This window comes from Salvelinus sp. IW2-2015, linkage group LG25, assembly GCF_002910315.2.
Source record: "Salvelinus sp. IW2-2015 linkage group LG25, ASM291031v2, whole genome shotgun sequence".
Classification (NCBI taxonomy): Eukaryota; Metazoa; Chordata; class Actinopteri; order Salmoniformes; family Salmonidae; genus Salvelinus; species Salvelinus sp. IW2-2015.
This window is the reverse complement of record NC_036865.1, coordinates 2,157,789-2,181,614: the sequence shown is the minus strand read 5'-3', so window position 1 is coordinate 2,181,614 and position 23,826 is coordinate 2,157,789. Positions and strand designations below refer to the sequence as shown.

The 23,826-nt window shown below is 41.5% G+C and overlaps 1 protein-coding gene across 1 annotated transcript; it reads right to left on the bottom strand.

Moving 5' to 3' along the window:
• Positions 1–19: 19 nt before the first annotated feature.
• fhip2a (FHF complex subunit HOOK interacting protein 2) lies at positions 20–22,821 on the bottom strand. Its single transcript, XM_023970548.2, has 17 exons — positions 22,536–22,821; positions 21,450–21,528; positions 21,130–21,299; positions 20,738–20,842; positions 20,489–20,611; positions 20,000–20,206; positions 19,626–19,822; positions 15,443–15,557; positions 15,136–15,212; positions 14,803–14,995; positions 8,267–8,430; positions 7,414–7,560; positions 7,206–7,296; positions 6,761–6,904; positions 6,387–6,527; positions 5,258–5,361; positions 20–3,541 (listed from the first exon to the last, which is right to left on the bottom strand). The coding sequence occupies exons 1-17, from the start codon at positions 22,578–22,580 to the stop codon at positions 3,430–3,432; spliced, it is 2,214 nt and encodes a 737-aa protein (XP_023826316.1). The 5' UTR covers positions 22,581–22,821; the 3' UTR covers positions 20–3,429.
• Positions 22,822–23,826: the final 1,005 nt, after the last annotated feature.

The window sequence follows — 23,826 nt, the reverse complement described above, 5'->3', positions numbered from 1 at the left end:
CAATTTGATTCAACATAACTTGATGAATAAAGCTGTATTTTTATTAGGGACGGAAGATGATAAACAAAGCCATAATGTCCTGTGTGATTTCTCATACACACCGAAAAGTAGCACGCATAAACCAGAAATGGCAGATGAGAATGGAAAACGTGATGCCCCTGAGTGCATGAGAGAAACTGCAGGAAAGAACCCACCCTGACAGCGACTTACTTTCCAGACACTGATCATAAGCATCAAGAGGCGTGATGAGGAATGAGCATGCAACTTATATCACATTTAAATACCATTGCACTAATCACACAATAAATCATACTGGTCAAGAAAAAGTCCGAAAAGATAACCCATTTCACACCCAGCTTTAGGTTAACAATTAAATGCAGCAAACATTTTTACCAAAGATATACAGTGATTGGTCTAAGCGGACACATAACAGGAAAATAAACTAAGTTGGCATCAGATTTTTTTAATACTAGACTCTTGCACCCAGACAAGGAAATACAAGCCTCTGTATGCTGTTCACAAATAGAGCATCCAATGTGTAACAAACAAACCCAAGCAGTGAAACCATTAATGTCATAGTGTGAAGTAAGGCATCATTGTATTTCCTTGTCAGTGTCTTCAGAAGAGGAGCAAAGTGCTGACTGCTAAGAAATCATCATGGATGGAAGAGAGCCTGGTCCCTGATCTGTTTGTGGAGTCTTCCCAACTCCTATGGTCATTAGTGTGACAATGGCCATAGGAGTTGGCCAGAAGGCACAAACAGATCTGGTACTAGGCTAGGAGAGAGATGCTGCTTTCATAATTACAATAAATGATATGCATGCATTTACACCTGGCAATATTACTATTGTACACGTATAGCCTATATACACAGGTACAGAAAGGTTGGAAACGTTGATAACAAAATGTGCATGATTAAGAATAAAAAATGTTTTTCTTCCATTAAAGTAGACAAGTCACTCCTGAAAGGTGCATTCTAATATTTTTGGGGAGTTCATGATAAACAAAAAAAAATCAAAAACGAAAAAAGCTTTTTAGTATTGGTATATGTACAACATATGAACAATGTGCAAATCTGATTTCATGCAAACATTTGCATAATTAGGCCAGAGGGGTATACTACAATGCAGGAAAACCAAGGTAGACAGCTAACTTTATAAATGAACCAGATAATACGCTATTTCATTTTTATTAAAGCTAAAACTGTAAAATGGGATGTTCGTGGAATCAATTAATTAAGTTATCCAGAACATTCAAACAAGTTGATCCTATTTTGTGACATACTCCCCCAGGTGCTGTATAGGGTAGACAACCAGAAGCCAACTTGCTATGTCAACTTAGCAGGAACAACAGCTCTAGCCACTAAGTTCAGTGTCCATTTGGAGTATTTCAACTCCTGACCTCATGGAGATTCATCCAGCCTGCGTACTACAGCACGCGTACTCTACAGCAAGCATTCACACACCAACACACTCATCCCCTATAACACAACCACACACACAAACCCACAAGCGTTCAGGCAAGCAACACATCCCCAGCACCGGTTATGTCATGTAGTTCCCTAATTCAGACCAATTAAAGAATTAAGTGTAAGTCTCCAACCTCCACAAAATTACTCCAACAGGTACTTGCAACGAACCCTGGTTACATGATCTTCTAATCTACACAACACACACAATAGTGTCCTCCATCAATATTTGTTTTTTATACATTAAGTACACATTAATTTGAGTCCTTTCCTCTGCGTCATCAAAGACCATGCTGGAAAACAATACTATCGGTAAATGAAATACCTCTATGGAAACAAACTGTATGTATCCAAATTGCATTTATAAAATGGTAGCTTACGAAGGAACATATCAAATTCATGTACTGTGTTCCCATACATTTACATGTAGGCCTACATGCCACAATGTAAGCTAACCAAGACAGAATMAATGACGTAATAGGATCACTTTGAGGACCTCCCAACCCCAACATTAAGATCACCTCCTATAAATAAACAAGTCATGAATAACAGGTAGAAAATGTGTTCAATCTAAGATCGCTGAAAGATGGCCATGCCACTAGCACAGACAAAGACAACATAAGTGTACAATGTAGCAGAGTACATTTTGAAAACGGCAATAATGATTACTGGTGTTAAACATCGTCACAGAGGCAAAAAGCGGTGTCACTTTCCTCAAAAGCCGACGAAGTTCCCGAAAAGAAAGCAAAGATTCTGATATATGGAACGAGTGCAAATGTACATAGAAGTCCATGTCCAAATCCAGTTTTGTTTTTCAGGATCCACATTCTACAAAATGTGATGTCACATTACTCTATAATGTTATCCCATTGCTAGTGAGGTTGAGGGTGCAAACAATAAGAAATACACAACCATTGGCATGGTTAGGTAGGAAGCCTGAGCAATGTTAACAGGAACATCTCCACAGTGAAGTTTTACTAGTCGGGAACAATTCAAAAAAACTTGACACATTTTCTGCAAAGTAAGTTGCATTGAGAGTTCCTTGTCTACCATTAGTCCATATAATGGGTGTTCTATTAAATTGGTTAAAAACTGTTTTCTTTCTTTAAAAATGCATATCTGACAGTTAAAAAGGCAACCCGAAAGAAAATAAATACAGGGACTTTCCACTTCTGCCACACCGTGACTAGTATCTTATTATCTCAGACACTACAGTGAACTTCTCCATACAAAAATGTTTGTTAAATAAGAACATTTCACATTGTATTGTATGTACTTTGTTTTACGAATCGGGTGAATTACCTGATTTTGGTAAGCAATATGGGTGCTAATTAATTAGAGGGGCTATCTTGTCCACAGATTCTTTGTGATTTGACATTGATAATTTGACAGAAGAATATATTAGAGATGTGGGCAAAAGATAAAATGTTTCACTAGAAAACAAACAATCTCCTGAAAGAGTAACTGAAAAGGCGTAGTAATCCAACACTAAGGCATTGACGCTTACAAACAGCAGAGTCTGAAAAAAACTTAAATTAATACACACATACAGAAAATACATTTCTCTTCCTATGACACACAGAGTGAAGGGGTGATCATATTTGTTTAGGTTGGCGAGAAAGGCGAGAGAGAGAGAGCACGCAGGGACTCTGCAGGCCTTGCCCAGCTCAAACCATCTTGAGAATGTCCCCTCTCCTACCGCATCCATCCACACATCCTCTTCCTCACCCTGAAAGCCTCTAGCCCCAGATTGCCAGCCTTACTGTTGTTCTGGTTAGGGCATGGGGCAAAATACTTTCTCTGTAGTCCCAAGACATTTGATGAAACATGTCCTGCTTACAGTATGTCTTTGGGGCACAATCTATTTTAGGGATGACCAGTGGTAAGTAACCAGTCATTTGTTGATCCTGTCCTTTGCCCCCCCCACCCCCCCCTAGTCCTGACCTGCCTGGCCAGTTGGATTAGGGGGAGGTGGAGGCAGTCGCGTGGAACTTGACAAAGGCAATGGCAGCCAACTCCTTGCAGAACTCCTCCAGTACGATCACCCCCTCCAGCAGGGTCATGTGGTCGATGCTACATAGGAAAGACCAGGCAGGCACAGTGTCAAATTTCAACACATCCCCTTCAAGTCAAATACTCCTGTCTACCTGAACTAGGCCTAAATGTGTTTATGTGGCCAATGTTACACAGAAAAGGGGAAGGGACAGGGGAATGCTGTCAGCATGGCCACTGCTCATTAAATGTGTCACTCATTGTTTCAAGCCACACCCCGCAAAAGTACCTCAGTCTGTTCAAGAACCTATAATAAAGTTTTGGGGAAACATTCAGTACAAACCATTTCGTACCATGATTACGGATAATCCTGGACGAATCGCGAATAAATAATAACGATTATTTGCGATTCATTCAGGATTATCCATAAAATGCTCATCTTGATCAAGGGAGTCAATAACTTCAGACCTCACTATATACAAAACAATGCTGCTGGGTTTTTCACGCTCAACAGTTGTCCGTGTGGATCAAGAATGGTCCACCACCCAAAGGACATCCAGCCAACTTGACAGAAAGGTGGGAAGCATTGGAGTCGACATGGGCCAGCATCCCTGTGGAATGCTTGACACCTTTTAGTCCATGCCCCGACGAATTGAGGCTGTTCTGAGGGAAAAAGGGGTTTCAACTCAATATTAGGAAGGTGTTTCTAATGTTTTCTACACTCAGTTTTTATGTATGTATGTATGTATGTATGTATGTATGTATGTATGTATACAGTTAAAGTCAGAAGTTTACATACACTTAGGTTGGAGAAATTAAAACTCATTTTTCAACCACTTCACAAATGTCTTGTTAACAAACTATAGTTTTGGCAAGTCAGTTAGGACATCTACTTTGTGCATGACACAAGTAATTTTTCCAACAATTGTTTACAGACAGATTATTTCATGTATAATTCACTGTGTCACAATTCCAGTGGGTCAGAAGTTTACATATACTAAGTTGACTGTGCCTTTAAATAGCTTGGAAAATTCCAGAAAATGATGTCACGGCTTTAGAAGTTTCTGATAGGCTAATTGACATCATTTGAGTCAAATGGAGGTGCACCTGTGCAGCTGTGCTAACATAATTGCAAAAGGGTTTTCTAATGATCAATTAGCCTTTTAAAATGATAGATTTGGATTAGCTAACACAACGTGCCATTGGAACACAGGAGTGATGGTTGCTGATAATGGGCCTCTGTACGCCTATGTAGATATTCCATAAAAAAATCAGTTTCTAGCTACAATAGTCATTTATAACATTAACAATGTCRACACTGTATTTCTGATCAATTTGATGTTATTTTAATGGACAAAAAATGTGCTTTTCTTTCAAAAACAAGGACATTAAGTGACCTCAAACTTTTGAATGTATATATATAATATATTTTCTAAAGTGTCTAAAAACCTGTTTTCGCTTTGTCATTATGGGATAGTGTGTGTAGATTGATGATTCTTTTTTTATCCATTTTAGAATAAGGCTGTAATGTAACAAAATGTGGAAAAGGTCAAGGGGTCTGAATACTTTCCGAAGACAGTGTATGTATGTACGTACTTAGGCAGCCCGCTTAGGTGGCCCACCCAAGGGTTTAAATGGCAGAAAAATCCCTGGAAAAACTGTCAAACCTTAACACACCCACTTCAAATTAAATACATCTGGCTAGTAGCTACCTGACTTAAACATATCTTTTCTACCTGAATTCAACACATCTTACTATCTTTTGTGAAGTACAGAAACCTTTCACAGAGTACTTACTTCAGACCCTCTGGTTCGAGGCCAAGCAGTCTCTTTCTTACCAACAGGAGTTTGGGTGTGAAGTCTGGGATGCGCTGAATCCTCAACATGAGGTCCCCAACCACCTGACAGAGTGAAATGCACAGGGGCAAATCAGTGTTACAGTATAAAAGGCTCAGAGCTGGTTCAATACTGACAATAGCTGAGTTCCCATCGACAAGAGATTTATGCGAATATTCTAAAATAAGCATAAAAACAATATTCACATTTTCCCACCTGAGAGGTTTCCATCAAAAGGACTTGTTGCAGATAAAAGGCTGTGTGAGAACATAGCACATAGAATATACAATTTGCAGTTAAATTCCCATGTGCCAAATAAAAAACACAAGTTAAATGGGTTTCCATTGCATTTTCAACTCTACTGATGGGTTCTCTCACAAAAAAACGTTTTGCGTTATCTAGTAGCCAACAGCTCACAAGTACAGTAATGGCAAGAGCGCACGTATAGCCTACATGAGATTATTATGATGAGATGGTTTTTATTTGTCAGGTCACCAGAATAAGACCCTCAATATTGACTGGAAAGGAGCATCTAGCGCCTCACCTTGCACTTTCACCACCCTGTGAAGTTCATCCTAACTTATTTAACTTGTAGCTTGATAAACGGCATGCTTTTCCGACTCGTAGTGGGGAGGACCACACAACATGTCATTGCGTGACTCCAAGTTTACTTTGATACGATGGTCATTATATAAATATTTGCGCATAAAAGCGTTTCCACCGACATTTCTCATATCAATTCATTTTACTGACAACTTGTCTCGCATATTTAGTTGTCGACATTTGGAAAGTTGACAGGAAAATGTTTCCATCAGGCCTGTCATAAAAAAATTTACCCGACATGTACTTTACTCGCATAAAATGGTTGGATGGAAACCTGATTATTGAGGAAATTGTTATGTTTACATAAACGTGACTATAACATAATTGCCCTAACTAAATTGATACTCAAGATTGACTCTACTCAACAAAAATTGTTCCCCCATAGGCCCACAACCTTAACTACCTTACTACAATCACTTCAATATCAATTCATGAGAGATCAATAGAGGGGATCTGAGTATCTGCTCGTGTTGATTCCTCAACATACCCTGACGATGACGGAGAAGAGGGACCTGCAGCCGGGGCCCAGGTTGATGTAGGGATCCAGCAGGTACTCATGCATGTGTGGGTGGGGTAACAGAGACAGCTTAGACAGCACTGACGTCACATGCAGGTTCACATCATAAGGCTGGAGGACAGAGAAGGGAGAGTCAGTGAGCTCAGGTACACCATGATGAGTCTAGATTACCACAATATCGCTAAACTCACAAAGCAGATTTAAGTGTTTAATCCAATTGATACCGCGTCTGAACATTCTGGGCCGGTGTTCCTGACACAGATTAAACCTATTCTTGGACTAAGAAGCACTTTTAACGGAGAATCTTCTGGAAATCGGAGATCTTTCCTTGACTTCAAACTCACCTGATCCAAAATACGGCCCATTCTGTCAAAGAGGACTTTGAGGAAGTGGCCCTCGAAGAAGGGACTGTCCAGGTCACACTTCTCCATGGCCTTGGGGGTGCCGCGCCAGTCCCATCTCTGACAGATCCCACAGTAGTCCCTGAACTAAGAAAAGACGAGGACAATGATGATGTTGAGTTACGACATTGGGTAGACAACATGCCAATCCATTCAGTGTTAGTAACAAATCAGAGATCCACGGTCGTGTTCAGTAGGCTCGAATCAGAAGCAGACAGTTCAAAAGCGAGTGACACGGGGAGATACTATCTGAGCTTACATAAGAACAATAAGAATCACGTGCAAAACGGTTTCCAACGGTGTGCCCTAATGAACACAACCCAGATCTCTATTGAGTTCAGTGAATTAGAAGCTAGGGAACGGAACATGAGAGACCTGGAGAACTCACCTGTCTGTGTGCGTCTCTTAGGTAGGTGTCATAACCCGTTCCCTCCACATGAGACGAGGACTTGGCTTCATCAGGCACCAAACACAGGAAACTAAAGCAAACCGAATAAAAACATTATAGGGTTATATGATGCATGCATCTTACTTCCTAAAAGTTTGCAAAATATGGAACAAGATAAGGCACACGTTTCCTAGGAAATACTGTGTACCTGTTAACAATCTTGTGGACCTCGGTCTTTCCATCAGGCTTTGCGTGGTAGGGACTYTGTGTTGGGGAGTTGCTCAACCAATCAGGGCTGGCCAACCTGTTCTCTGGAGAGAAGTCGTCGCCAAACAGAGGGTCCTCTTCAAGGTCTCTGAAAGACGTAACAAAACATCCGTTGGCAGATTCAATGTAAAACGCATTACATTTTACATCACTAAGGTAATTGGTTACAATAAGCTTAGTGATTTTACATCAAAAGGAGGAGTCTCTGACAATATGCTTGTATGCTTTCATATTGTTGGGGATTTCAACCAAATGTTTGGATACTAGGCGTGGGTATTGGGTTTTCTAATTCAAAGAGACAGTAGTTCACACAGATATGAAATCTGTCTTATTAGGTTTGTGTGTCTGTCATAATGTGAACAGATTGAAAAAATAACAGGCAGAATTCATTAAGGAGTGATATTCCATAGAATTTGCATTAGTTGCCCCTACTAATTTCAGCCCACAGAACAACATCTCACATCATGCGCGCTGGCCAAGACAGTGAATTCTTAATCTGTCACGAGGGACTAGGCCCCAACATACTGAGGAACCATGCAAATTAATTTCATATTCAGAATTCCATGATTGCTATGCTCAAGTTCTTTTTTTGTGGTTGTTGTAGTGCATTGACATTTAATTCATGGTTCCAAGTTATGGACACACCATCTGTGAAGTACTGTGTATTGTGGCACCTAATGAGGGAATACACTTTTTATTCATTTTATTTCCACTACATTTCTGAATGCAGTTATATAGTTAGAACCCCAGAGCCCGTGCAGCCAGAGGACAGACTCGGCAGAGGGATCCCTTACATGAAGTCGTGGGGCTGGCCGTTCTCCACGGGCTCCCTCTCCTCCTGGGGCTTGTTCTCCAGGTAGTTCCTCTCCTCCAGGCTGCGTAGCATCAGACTGTGGAGGACGTGCTGGTTGGGCTTCTGGATCAGGTGCTCAAACAGACGCAGGGTCATGATGCTGATCTGTGGGAAACATATTTGGAGGCTATGAGCACAAAGGAAGGAACTGAGCTTCAACAGTGAGCTTGTGAGACACAAATTTAAAGCAGGACACGTGGTCACTTCTGGGTGTCATTTTAACGGTTTAAAGCAAGACTGTTGTCATTTGTGTACGTCAGGGTGACAATTTTACTTTTTGTAAACAAACCCAGGCAAGACGTGCTCTACCTGAGTGTTCTCAAGCGGACGCTGGGCCAGCCATCCTTTGTGATCAGTATTAGTTACAACAACCATGTAGGCTACTACTGTATTACAAAAATTTATAAAATAGGTTGAGTCAGCTATGAACGTTACTGAAGTCAAATGTAATTGGATAAGAGCGTCTGCCAAATGATTCAAATGTAAATGTACAGTGCATTCGGAAAGTATTCAGACCGCTTGACTTTTTCCACATTTTGTTACGTTACAGCCTTATTCCAAAACGTACTCAATTGTTTTTCCCCCTTCATACAGTACTAGTCAAAAGATTTGGAACACCTACTCATTCAAGAGGTTTTCTTTATTTGTACTATTTTCTACATTGTAGAATAATAGTGAAGACATCAAAACTATGAAATAACACACATTTGGAATCATGTAGTAACCAAAAAAAAGTGTTAAACAAATCAAAATATATTTTATTTTTGAGATTCCTCAAAGTAGCCAGCCTTTGGTTTGACAACTTTGCACACTCTTGGCATTCTCTCAACCAGCTTCACCTGGAATGCTTTCTATCACTCTCCTTAGCCCTTACACAGCCTGGAGGTGTGTTTTGGGTCATTGTCCTGTTGAAAAACAAATGATAGCCCAAACCAGATGGGATGGAGTATCTCTGCAGAATGCTGTGGTAGCCATGCTGGTTAAGTGTGCCTTGAATTCTAAATAAAATCACCCCCACATCTCCTGCTCCCTGCTTCACGGTGGGAACCACACACGCGGAGATCGATGAGGATTTTTATTTATTTAATCCATTTCAATATAAGGCTGTAACGTAACAAAAGGTGGAAAAAGTGAAGGGGTTTGAATACTTTCCGACTGCACTGTATTATCACTTGTGAATGATGCCCAGCAAAGGCAAGGACATTTTTCAAATCATAGTCGCACACCTCATGTATAGCCTAGCCCATAGGCCTATATGTTTTGATAAGGTTTGTATCACAACTAAAGTGGCCAAATAACTTCTTAAAATGAAGCCCATTAATCCACTTTACAACGGGTGTAGAGCCTGTCAGACATGCGCAGCGCGAGTTTCATTTTGGGGGAAGATAATTTTCACCATCAAAATGCACCTTTATAATAAAAGCATTACATGCATAATCTCACTTGTGGTCACGTTTGAGAATGGTGTTTTCGAGCTAATGGAAGATTTGCACTTATATCCTACTGCCGTGTGCGCATTGCTGCACTTATAATGTGAAGAAATGGCCTAATAGTTCATCAACATTTTAAGCTACACGTTCTCATCTGTTGGATCAGGCTCATTGCTTAAAACAGTTTTTTTGGATGCTAGTGGTTGTATTAATTTTGGATCRATCGCATCACACAACTYGAATATTTGGAATATTGGATTTCTTGCACAGAATAGGTCAACTTTAGTACTATGGGGYATAGTCGACAGTTGACKGACTAGTGCTTTTGCTGTTCGTTAGGCCTACTCATCTTGTTGGCTGACGAAAAGTAAATGTGGACAGTTGTTCCAATATGCGCCTAGGAATTGGATAAGGACGCGCAGTTGTGTGTCTTCACTTGTAGCCTGTGAAAAAAAGACCTGATCACGTGAGCCATGTGAGTGAGGTGCTTCGGCACGCAGCCTGGAGAAGGAGATTATAATTATTATATTCAGCCCAAGGGCACAACGGCCACACAAAGAGGATGCAGCCGGGAAATTCAAGGCATTATCAAGTGCTTCTCAAATTGTGAATAAGAGACTGATTAAGTGTGTACAGCCTGTGCAAGAAACAAAGCAGAGCTCATGCCTTTCATGCTAATTTTTTCAAATCATCATTAGAGTTGCATCATGCAGCATTAGAATGTATTACAACATACAGCCCAACGTTTGTATCACAACTAAAGTTACATAAATTACTCTAAATTAAGCATATAGGAGTACCAGTTTCTTTGTTAACCGCTCAACACAGAATAGCCGCATGTGCGCACACCCTCAAATCCTTTGGAGAATATTATATATATATATATATATATATATATATATATATATATATATATCAATTGTATTCTTCATACTATAAAATAATATAAAATAACACCATGGAATTCTAAGCAAACCTTGTCTGCTAAATGAACTAGTGTAACCCACAGCCATACAGCATAGCCAGATCAGGGCCTAACATAAGGACAACTCCGAGTATGCTATTCTGTTCTGAAATAGACTACATTTTCCTCATATCATGTTTCTTTAYACCTGCCTAAAATAAATAATGCATTTATTGTGATGGTGTAGGCTATATTACATGGATTTATTCGACTTTTTCAAATGTTCTAAAGGGTTGCATCAGTGGCTTGTAGGCTATACGTGGAACCCAGGAGCCGCTATGTGTTTATGTTAATCCGGTCAATTACCTTGAGACCGGAAGCTATTTGCTTGACAACCATCAGCTGACAAAATTTCATGACTTCCACAGCCCTAACAATGACAGAGAAAATCCCAGTAAATTATTTTTCCACCATCAGTCGCCTCCTCCACCCTACAGACTCTGGCCCTCACACAGCCACAATGTTACGGCTAAAATCAACACCATCCGACAGAACATTGTATCCTCCAACCTCAACCCCACACTGGCTCCTAGCCCACCACCCATATCTAAGTGACTTTGCTCTAGTCTCACCTGCTGTTGTGTTCCAAATCATCTAAACTACCAGTGGCACCCTCGACCCTATTTCAACATCACTGTTCAAAACATGATCAGCTGCTCTCATCCAGCTTGTAACCAACCTGTTCAACAAGTCATTACACACTGGGCATGTTCCGTCACTGTTCAAAATCGCTTCCATCACCCCTTTGCTCAAGAAACCATCCCCTGACCAAGACCTCTCAAACTACAGGCCTATTTTCCAATCTCCCATTTTTATGTAAAGTCCTGGAGAAGATATTGGCAACTCAGCTTCAGTCACACCTCAGTGCTATCCATCTTTATGAGGCGCTTCAGTCTGGCTTCAGGCCCATGCACAGTACTGAGACAGCCCTGGTGATGGTTGTCAATGACATGCTCATGGCTGCAGATACAGGATCCCCCACCATCTTGATTCTTCTGTACCTCAGTGCGGCTTTTGACACAGTAGATCGCGCCTCGGAGAGCACACTGCCATCTGTGGGAGCACCCTAAACTGGTTCACTTCCTACCTCTCTAACCGCAAGCAGTACATCACCCTCGGAGAGGCAAGACCCTTGCAGTGACCCACAAGGGTCAGTGTTGGGACCTATCCTCTTCCTACATGTTCCCACTTGGCCAGATCTTCAGACAAGTGTCCAATTCCACTGCTACGCAGACGACACAAAAGGTGTCCATTAAAACAAAGCCTGACAACATCTGCTCTCTTAACATTGTCCAACTGACTGGAAGAGGTAAAATCTTGGATGCAGAACAGCTTCCTACAACTCAACAGCAGCAAGACAGAAGCAACGCTGATAGGCACCCCCCAGCAGATCAACTCCTGCAGCATATGCCCTGTCATAAATGGCCACATCATCCCCATCTCCTCAGTCATCATTAATTTGGGTGTGACATTCGACCCTGCTCTCTCCTTCAATGACCACATTAGTCACATCTGTAAAACGTCATTCTTTCATCTGAAGAACATCTCCCGCCTAAGAATCTCTCTCACCACATCTGAAGCAGAAAAGCTAATCCATGCATTCATTTTCTCCAGAATTGATTATGGGAACACAGTACTTCGGGGCCTGCCTGCAAATTCAATTCATAAACTACAGCTCATCCACAATCAGTGCTGCAAGGATTCTGACACAAACAAAAAAAAGTCTGCCCACATCAACCCCAACCTTTCTTATATCCATTGGCTACCTGTTTCTCAAAGAATTGACTATAAAATTCTCCGCCTCATCTATAAAGCCGTAAATGGCATCGGACCCGGCATCTACAAGGTGTCGAAAGCTTTCGACAGGGATGCTGGCCCATGTTGACTCCAATGCTTTCCACAGTTGTGTCAAGTTGGCTGGGGGGTGGAATAACGTTTTTGCCTGTGCTGCAGATGGCTATATTGAGTGCTGGAGCATCCTCAGCACTCCTACCTCCCGCAGCCATGTGGATTGGTATGGCTCTAATCCAATGAGGTCTTTATGAGAAGAGACATATAATGGCAAAGCATTTAGGCTATGTTATCCTTTATGATGATACAATGTCTGAGGCCAGTTGTCATGGTAACACATCAAAATACAGGGAGAGCGCACTACAGGGAGAGCGCACTACAGGGAGAGCAAACTTATTCATGACAATTTGGACATCCTGTAATACCTATTCGTGTGACACATGCGTTTACACTGGGGTTAGTGCTTTGGCATTGATGTCCAGTAGGCCTAAGTGCAGTACAGATGTAGGATGTTCAATGCTTCCTACAGTTGTGTAAAGTTGGCTGGATGTCCTTTGGGTGGTGGACCATTCTTGTTACACATGGGAAACTGTTGAGCATTAAAAACCCAGCAGTGTTGCTGTTCTTGACAAACTGGTGCGCCTGGCACCTACTACAATACCCATTACAAAGGCAGCTCAATATTTTGTCTTGCCCATTCACCCTCTGAATGGCGTACATACACAATCCATMTCTGAATTTTCTCAAGACTTAAAAATCCTTCTTTAACCTGTCTCCTCCCCTTCATCTACACTGATAGAAGTGGATGTAACAGGTGACCTCAATAAGGGATCATAGCTTTCACCTGGTCAGTCTATGTCATGGAAAGAGCAGGTCTTCCTAATGGTCTGTATACTCAGTGTATTTTTTTATTTTTGTTTTTCTATTTTATGCATGTATAATGAAAAGCACTTTATTCTTTACAAATATAATACATTATTAGACACATTTAGTGAAGGCTACAGGACTGAAAGCCATTGAATAGAACAAACACGTATCTGTCGCTAACAAATACAGTCATGGGTGGTGACTACAATTCATTCGAGGCAAGGCACACTGGGAAATATGCAAATAAGGTAGAATAAATTCTCAAGTTGAATTGTATGTTTACTCAAGTGAAAATTCACCAAACTCACAATCCTATATATWTWTTTTTTTACAGTGTAGACAGCTAGCTGGCTTTTGTGATTATCATTGGCACTGTCCACAGCAGCATGCTGGCACTAATTGTGAGTCTTAAACATTATCCAGCTCCAGCAAGTGGAAAATATTTTCCAATCCTTTGCAGAATTAAAAAATAATAATCAAGCTAGTACCTGACTAATTTAGAAAAATATTTCCTGGATCAGCTGATGGTTGAAAACAACCCTATGCCTGACTAAACAGCTGGATACCCAATGTGCAGCCAACAAGTAGCCCTATTAGCCTATGCATATTGAAGAACCATGCAAGTTAGGTGACTCTTCCGGTCAAAAGCATTAAATTTTGCAATCGCATACAATATTTTGGATTTGTATGCCCATGAAAACTGTAAAATATCACATGAACATTTGATAAATTGGTGCTGCCATTATTAACAAACCATCTCATAGACTAAGCAATACTTTTGTCCCGCTGATGGCTCATAAGGGATCGATGGGATAATTGATTAGAATTAAGCTTCAGACCATTCACACCTAGCCTAATGGTAAATCAGCTCACAATTGTCTGGACACTTTCCTACCTGTGCAAATCGAGGTTGAAATATATTTTTCAGTTTCTCTGTTTCTTAAATTGAATATGTGCATGTTTTACATTTATTCATTCATGTATTAGTAGGCTTATGGATTACATTTTCCAAACTAAATCGCCCAACCCGGTTTAATTTATTCTGTCTAAAAGGAAGGCAGAGAATGCAGAGCATAGGAAATATCACTATAATAAGGCTACTAGGTATAAGACTGTTTTTACCCGGGTTAAACTGAGTTTCCCTGCCGAAACCACCAGCATGATGTTTCTCAGCCAATGCGGTGACAGAGCACGCACAGGCTGGCGGGTGCCCGGACAAAAGACTTCGCTGACAGAGAGTTCCATGAAGGAGCAGCGTTCYCGCTAAAATATAACACGTTGGGGCATTGACCAAACAGTCTTCTCTACTTCATCARATTGGAAAAATACAGTATATTTGTCCCATGTCAAACCCAACCACCAGAGGCAGACTGTGTGTATCAAGGTGTAGATAACAGTGTATTATGCATGAATATGGGTGGTCACCTCATCTGACAGGTGGTCACAGTGCTCTATGAGTCTGTGTCGGAGGGGGTTCTGGGCAATGCTGGCTAGGGTCTCTGGTCCTTTCTCCTCCCCTAGGAGGAAGTAGACCATGTCCTGCAGCAAGGCCTCCGAGGTCACCTGGCGGATGATCCTGTTAAGCAAAGCCGTGGAGGTCAGGATGCCCARCTCCGACCTAAACAGGGGACAGAAGGGACACTGTCATCCACTGACATTGTCATCTTTCATTGTCAATGGATCTAGTCAGGGGCTGACATACATACACATTCAAATGAAGAGAGGCACCTATGAGTGTTCCTCTGAATAGGGACTTACGTCTGCATCAGCTGGGGCTCCATGACCGCCACAAAGAACCTCTCTCTCACTGCTTTAGCCAACACTGCAGCCGCCGTCTTAGGGTACAAGACCCAAGAAATGTTTCATTACTCACAAAGTCACTTTGATATAAAAACTATAGATGTACATAATGCAAGTCTTTGTGAGTCTTGTGTATGTGTATATATATATATATATATAGCTAAATTGTATTATCTTATGTTTTTGCTGAATTAAATTCTAACAAGTCCGTGTACTATTTAAAGAATGTTCCAGTCGATGGTGAGTCAGTGGTGTTGCTCATTACCTTCTGAGCCTCTTTGATGAGCTGGTCGCAGTAATCGAGCCAAGATAGGAAGGAGATGAGTGCTCGCTTCCCAGTGAAGATGGCAGCATCATCCTTCATGTTATACACATCCAGTCTGCAACAGACACAATTAGATAWACTTTTCTGATGCCGATTCTTAATTGATCAAGATGCATATTCATTCTATAGTTGTCTTAACTTGGCTAGAGATATTTGTTGTTTTAACAGAGGAATCGTGTAATATTTCTATTCTGAATTGAGGCCAGTGTTTGGCCATAGGGGAGATTTTAGTTTGATGAGGTCTAATGTAGCTTGTTAAGTGTCCAGTGCAACTAAAACAGGGTTAGCATTGATAAAATCATTACAGTCAATTACAACCAATTTTCTAAGGATGTAACAATTTACCGATACGCATCGGTCCCCGATTCAAATGTTTAAAGATCTTTCATCGGTCTGCTGACCCCAAACCGATTTAAACCAAACCGATCCAAATGTAGCACGCATTGGACAGAAAACAGATTCGTAATGTTTGAATCGGCGGTTCACTAAACTGTTTGCTCGTATCACATTCTTTGTACCTTCCTAAAATAGCTGATATTTTGTGATAACTGATTCGTCCGCTCTTTCAGTGTTGAACTGCATGTAACTGCGTTGACAGTCATCGATCTACAATTAATTTGGCATACGTGCCAAACACCACCAGGCAATATCAGCAGCCTAGTCAAACTGCACACTGTGCCCAGTTTTGTGCGCTGACCAAGACGAGGTAGACGGCCTGTTCCCGATCCTACACATCTGCGCAGCACCTTGGCTTACGTGATTTCKGGTTTTACTACTTGGGTGACAACCAATGTAATTTGCAAGGTTATTGTTATCTATGTGCTGTTGTGTTTTACCAGAATAAAAGTAAGATACAGGAGCCAACTCTCATCTGGCTATACCTGCTGAATGGGGCTTACAATAGACTTTATTTGGACTGTCACCATCAGCAACAYTTTTGGTAGTTTAGCTTTAAACGAATCAGTGTATATGGMCATTTTTACATACAGTATATAGGGAAAAGTTGATCATTTCGAGGCGCACTGCGTGGCTGAAGCGCGAGGAGAAGATCTCCCTGTAAAAACTTCCAAACGGTCAAAACCATTCCATTTTGAGATAGGGGTGAAATCCAACGTTGTGCTATACACCGAGTGTACAAAACATTAGGAAGACCTGCTCTTTCCATGACAGACTGACCAGGTGAAAGCTATGATCCCTTATTGATGTCACCTGTTAAATCAACTTCAAATCAGTGTTGATGACGGGGAGGAGACACGTTAAAAGAATAATTACTAAGCCTCAAGAAAATTGAGACATGGATTGTGTACGCGTGTCATTCAGAGGATGAATGGGCAAGACAAAAGATTGAAATGCCTTTGAACAAGGTATGGTAGTAGGTGACAGGCGCACCAGTTTGAGTGTGTCAAGAACTGCAATGCTGCTGGGTTTTTCACACTTAACCATTTCCCGTGTGTATCAAGAATGGTCCACCACCCAAAGGACATCCAGCCAACTTGACAACGTTGGGCAGCATTGAAGTCAACATGGGGCAGTATCCCTGTGGAACGCTTTCGACACCTTGTAGAGTCCATGCCCCGACAAATTGAGGATGTTCTGAGGGCAACTCAATATTAGGAAGGGGTTCCTAATGTTTTGTTTTGTTACACGGACATACAGAGGCCCAGCTCATGAGCTCCATCAGCAGCAGATTGTAACTTATACTGAACAAAAATATAAACGCAACAATTTCAAAGATTTTACTGAGTTACAGTTCATATAAGGAAATCAGTTAATTGAAATAAATAAATTAGGCCCTATTGATTTCACATGACTGGGCATTTGCCTCATGCAGCYTGACATGTCTTCTTCGCATTAAGTTGATCAGGCTGTTGATTGTGGCATGTGGAATGTCCCARTCCTCTTCAATGGTTGTGTGAAGTTGCTGGAAATTGGCTGGAACACGCTGTCGTACACGTCGATCCAGAGCATCCCAAACATGCTCAACAGGTGACATGTCTGTTGATTATGTAGGCCAAGGAAGAGCTGGGATATTTTCAGCTTTCAGGAATTGTGTACAGATCCTTGGAACCGTGCATTATCATGCTGAAACATGAGGTGATGGCAGCGGACGAATGGCATGACAGTGAGCCTCAACAAATGTTAGTACATCGAATCGTATCGCATCGATTCTTTCTCTAATCAAACCGAATAGTTTCAAACTAAAACYTATCGTTCCTGTATTGCATCGGAACCCATGTATACGCATCGAATCATCTTGAAAGGGAAAGATGCACATCCCTACAATTTTCCCTTGGCAGACCATTCACTGATACTAATTTAGAGAGGGGGGTATGCTGCAGATGTGTACCAAACGCACCCATATAGTGCAATACTTTTGACCAGGGCCCATGAGGCMCTGTTCAAAAGTAGTCTATGTGCCCTAATCTCTCTTGGACAGACACACGTAACATAGGCTGGCATCGCAGCATCCATCACCAGACTGCAACGACCAACGAGAAAATTTTGATTTATTCATCACTGATAATTTGGACAAATCAGGATTTCGCAGTTGTTCGCATCTTTCGAATTTCGAAAGTGGACATTTGGCCCATGCTTTGGCTGAGAGTTCCCGTTTAGGAGGTTGAGACTTCGCTAGTCTGGTTAGTATCTTTTCTCATACATCTCCCCCCAGAGTTTCCCGAGATTAATGGAACCTGGTCAGAAATAGTGCACTATTTGGGAATAGGGTGCCATTTTGGACACACACTATATGTAGCATTACAGTGCCTTCAGAAAGTATTCATATCCCTTGACTTATTCCACATTTTGTTGTGTTACAGCCTGAATTCAAAATAGATTAAATATATTTTCCCCCTCAACCATCTACACACAATGCCCCATAATGACAGAGAAAACATGTTTTTAAACATATTTTGCTCATTTATTGAAAATTAAATAGAGAAATATCTCATTGACATAAGTATCACACACGTTAGAATCACCTTTGGCAGCGATTACAGCTGTGAGTCTTTCTGAGTAAGTCTAAGAGTGTTGCACACCTGGATTGTACAATATTTGCACATTCTTWAAAAAAAATTCAAGCTCTGTCAAGTTGGTTGTTGATCATTGCTAGACAGCAATTTTGAAGTCTTGCCATGGATTTTCAGGCCAATTTAAGTTAAAAATGCAATTACGCCACAAGGAACATTAAAATGTTGTCTTGGTAAGCAAGTCCAGTGTATATTTGGCCTTTTGTTTTAGGTTATTGTTCTGCTGAAAGGTGAATGTCTTCTAGTGTCTGTTGGAAAGCAGATAACCAGGTGGTACTCAGTGATGTGTTRGATTTTCCCCAAACATAACACTTTGTATTAAGGACATTATTGCACAGGATGCTTGTTTTGGAATATTTGTATTCTGTACAGGCATCCTTCTTTTCACTCTGGCATTTAGGTTAGTTGATTCATCCTCAGTTCTACCACAGCCATTAAARTCTGTAACTGTTTTAAAAAGTCAACATTGGCCTCATGGTGAAATCCCTGAGCGGTTTCCTTCCTCTCCGGCAACTGAGTTAGGAAGGACGCCTGTATCTTTGGGGTGACTGGGTATACCATCCAAAGCAGAATTTATAACTTCACCATGCCCAAAGAGATATTAAATGTCTGCTTTTTGTATTTGTACCCATCTACCAATAGGTGCCCTTCTTTGCGAGGCATTGAAAAACCTCCCTGGTCTTTGTGGTTGAAATTCACTGTTTGACTGAGGGACCTTACAGATAATTGCGTGTGGAACCTAAATGAGGTAGTCATTAAAAATGTATGTTAAACACTTAATGCACKAAGAGTGTGTCCATGCAACTTATTATGTGACTTTACTCCAGAACTTATTTAGGCTTGCCATAACAAAGGGGTGAATACTCATTGACTCAAGAATATTCAGCTTTTACATTTTTTATGTATTTGTAAACCTTTCTAAAAAATATAATTCCACATTGACATTATGGGATATTGTGTGTAGGCRTGTGACAAAATCTAAATTTAATCCATTTTAAATTCAGGCTGTAACAATATAATTTGGAAAATCCAAGGGGTGTGCATACTTTCTGACAAAGCAGAGGTAGCTTGAGGAGTGGACAGCAAAACCTCACCCCCAGTTGACTGACTCCACTGTCTCAATGTCCAGGGGATCCATGGACATGGGGAGAGCCTTGTAGAAGGCTGACAGTCTGTCAGTCAAGAGTTCACAGAGCTCAGTGTTCTCCGTCAGACACTTGGCCGCGGCCGGCTCAGGCAGACTGACCAGAAGCATGAGGCCCTCGCATGCCTTCACCACTATCCTGCCATCCTGAGAGAGAGGAAAACATGAATATAGATGCTACTCAAACACAAACACAGTTCAAGCTACATTAAAAACACCACTAAGCCTATTCCCACTGCAACCTCAAATCAAAACAGACTATATCAATCATCAGTGTGGTATGAGTAACCTGGTCTCAGATCTGTGATATGAGGAGGTACTGACCGGACTCTTGGTGAGGTTGAGGAGAGATGTGACTATGTTGTAGTTGTTGACYTTGTTGTTGTTGGACTGAGCAGCAGCAGACTTGGGTTCCTCACGTGATTCAGCTGCCTGTCCCTCTGCCTGMGGTTGACCTGTGTCTGGTGAAGCCAAGTCCTCCCTAACCCCCTCTACACCGGGCCTCTTTGGGTCAGGCCTCTTCACTTTATTCTGTGAACCAGGAGATACAACAAAAAAACTATTGTAGGATTCAAACTGTGTGACGTCAGTTCAGCTGTCTCTCAAGTCTCCTTACTGAAACGTCCTGACTCGTTTTCATTAGGGCACACTAACAAAACGTTTTGCAACATGAAAAAAAGACAAATTTCATTTTTTGGATAAGTACAGATAGTGAGTACCTTTCTATTTTAATCAATTTCAGAGCATTTGGTGCCCAATGAAGACAGCCCTGCTGTCTCTGTTATGGTAGCATCTTATGGACATAATACTTACCTCCAGGAAGAAGTTAACGAGGTAGGGGTCCTGCTTTAGTTTGGCACAGACAATACAGAGAAACTGGATCTCCTCGTTCTCCGTGGGAGCAGCCAGGATCTCTCCACACAGACGGATGAGTTTCTGAGGAGACAACCAGAGAGACACACTACTTCACACTGAAACAGTGTACAAATGACATCTACATAGTAAACACATCCGTGTGTTAAAACCATCCATATCTACAAAGTAAAACGTCTTGGATCTCACCTGTACAGGTCTATGGACATTGATGTGGGGCAGAAGAGGCTGGTGAATGCGTCCTAGCAGCTTGGTGTAAAAACTCAGAACCTGCTGCTTCATTCCCGGAGGACACTGGAGACAAAACAACCCCAATAGATTAAGATTAAGAAACACCATGGTACTTTTCATACTTGATCTGGTCTTTCTAACATGATTTGGTATAGGCTAACTATCCAACAGAGTGCAGTGAGGTCTTTTACTTTTTTCACACTACTGAGCAAAGTCTTGCTGTACTGTGCTCGCCTGGTTACACATCCACTAAAGTTGCTGAAAAGGACAATGTGAAAAGAAAATGTCAGAGCCAGTTCAGTGTGGTTTGAGTTGGCATGATAGTGTGAAAAGGGCATTGTTCCCCTTACATCGGCCTTGCCCAGGGTGAAGAGGGTCTCTAGGATCTTGTGGTGCAGCAGGTACTCCATGCAGGGCCCAGTCTCTCCAGACTCTCTCTCTGACTCCTCRTGCGTCAGGATGTCCAGCATCTGCTCCAGATGGGACGGGATGTTGGTGTCTGTCACAGGTGCTTTGTCATCTGACACAGAAGAAATAAACAAATACTGCTTTCGAATCACATTGTCGTTACAGGTAATACATCATTGATAACACATCTCTACTCCATGTCTGTTTACAGTGATTTGAAACTCATACTTGATGTCTATTAAGTGTTGTTTATTGGTCTTACCTGATGTCTCTATGTAGTAATGTGTGATGGCTTTCCAGTGATACACAAAGTCCTCCTGCAAGGGCAGTGAAGGCGCAAGCTGAAACAGAAAAAGAAATGAAATCAAAACCATGTTTAATCACACAATATTGTCTGATTAACCAGTGTCTGATTAATTAGTTTAGCAATCTTTACTACAGGCCTACTGCCAGTCTGTGTGTAACGCAAACAGACTCTCTTGACCAGGCAAGCTGCACAAACATGTAATCTGCTTGAGCAGATCTTTTCACTCTCTCTGCACATTGTACATGTCGGCCTACTTCTTGTAGCCCCCAAATGTAGTGTCTTATAACAGTATATATATAAATATTGTACATTCAATCTCGTTTGCGCAACGCCGACAAGCCATCTTATCAACAAGGGTGTGGAGAAATCTACCAGATATCCAACCCTTGCTAACGTTTGAAAGCAGATGAAAACGTTCAGCAGCCGACTAACTAGACTCGCATGTACATCACAACAATTAATTAGCCTTTCTCGCTTGACGGGAACCCCGTATGGTAACGTTAAAAGGTCAGAGGGGTATACAAAGCAGGTTTCAGACAAACAGACAAAAATAACTTATATGCCGACCTTTGGGCTAACGTAGTTAGTTAGGAACGCTAAACTTAGATTTGTTTTCTGTGGTGTTGACTCAATTAGACCATACCCATTTCAAGCTTCTTTTTTTTTACAGATTGCAGAGATGTAAACATTAGCTTGCTAACGTTAGCTAAATAACGTTAGCTAGCCCGGCCATAATCAGAGCAATGTAGCTAACAGCTTTAGATAATTACTTCAATCACATTGCTTAATATGAAGTGAAACAAGCCCGGAAACSAGAGCGAAAGTGTTAGCTAGCCAACTAACGTTAGCTAGTTAGGCTTTGTTGGACACCTCTGTTAGCGTTAGCAGCACCTACGATCACATCTGGCAAAGCTAGCTGGCATCCGCTAACAGTTACGTGGTCAACTTCAATAGAACACCCAGTTAGGCCCAATTGTGTCCGACCTCGATTGAATCTTTCTTCCAGAGGTTTGACATCTTCCACATAAATGAAAAACTCACCGCCTCGACTGCGTGCTGTAGAATCGATGTAAATTTGGAGAACATTTTGTTCTTCGACTGGACCAGTTTGTCACGGGAAGACCTAGAGAATTCCTCTATCTTCTTCCTGTTGTTAGCGCTGCGATCCAGATTGGAGTTTTCATATAATGACCCTTGAAGGAAAATAAATGCAAACAATAAAACGCACAGTGGACTCTATCTCACAACCACTGTCACAACACAAACTACTGTGACGTTCACCTCTGTTGGACACCGTGGCACTTCCCCAGCCAAGCAGTAATATAACAGATAGAACAATGAGCCAGATATTTTACCGGATGTATGAATGTGAAGCATCTGGTTGGCGTTTCGACTCACTACCAAATATGGTGATGATAGGAAGCCCAGTGGACGACTGTGGGAGAAGATGGAGCGAGATGGATTTTGACCGACATTCCTCTAATTTTGTCATCGATTAAACAGTTGAGCTCAATGCAGTTTTCTTTTTTCAAAACTATAATCTGTTACGAACAGAGTGGACTAAGTTTTGTAGACTTTGCCTTTTGCTTTCTTTAGAAGGAACGCAAGGGCGATTGAGGTATTGCACACAGCGCACTTCACATAGCAGGCTTTCCCCAACTGAKATATGCAAATACATGCAAGAACGCGCCAATAAGATATCGCTAGCTCGTTCTTGGCTCTGCCCACCTCCTTGCTCGCTTTAGCCACGACAGGCTTTTGGTCTATCTTGGGTTACTTATAAAAAATCTTGGGCAATATCTTTCTTCTGTTTCTTCGTCTTCTTTTTCTTATTTTGTATCATGGCGTTCATACATTTTGTTTGTACATGCCGCCACCTACTGTGCGGTAGTGTGTGGTCACTCACGTTACATTTTGTGATACAAAAACTTAAATGGAAAGGGYAAAAATGCACCACCAACTAACCCTACACCTACAGTGGTTCTTCCTTTAAAAGTTGTGTCATACTGCAGCACACCTTGCGGGCTGCCGCAGAATTCTATGGCATGTTATTTTAAGTGTCAGCCACTGTTGCCATTAATGCTAGTTAGTGCTAGTTTTACCACCAGAGGGCATCTTTTTTTWWAAACGCTTTTCCTCCCCAATTTCWTGGTATCCAATTGGTAGTTACAGTCTTGACTCATCGCTACAACTCCCGTACAGACTCGGGAGAGGCAAATGRCGAGAGCCGTGCATCCCCCGAAACCCAACCCAACCAAGCCGCACTGATTCTTGACACAATGCCCGCTTAACCCGGAAGCCAGTCGCACCAATGTGTCMAAGGAAACACCGT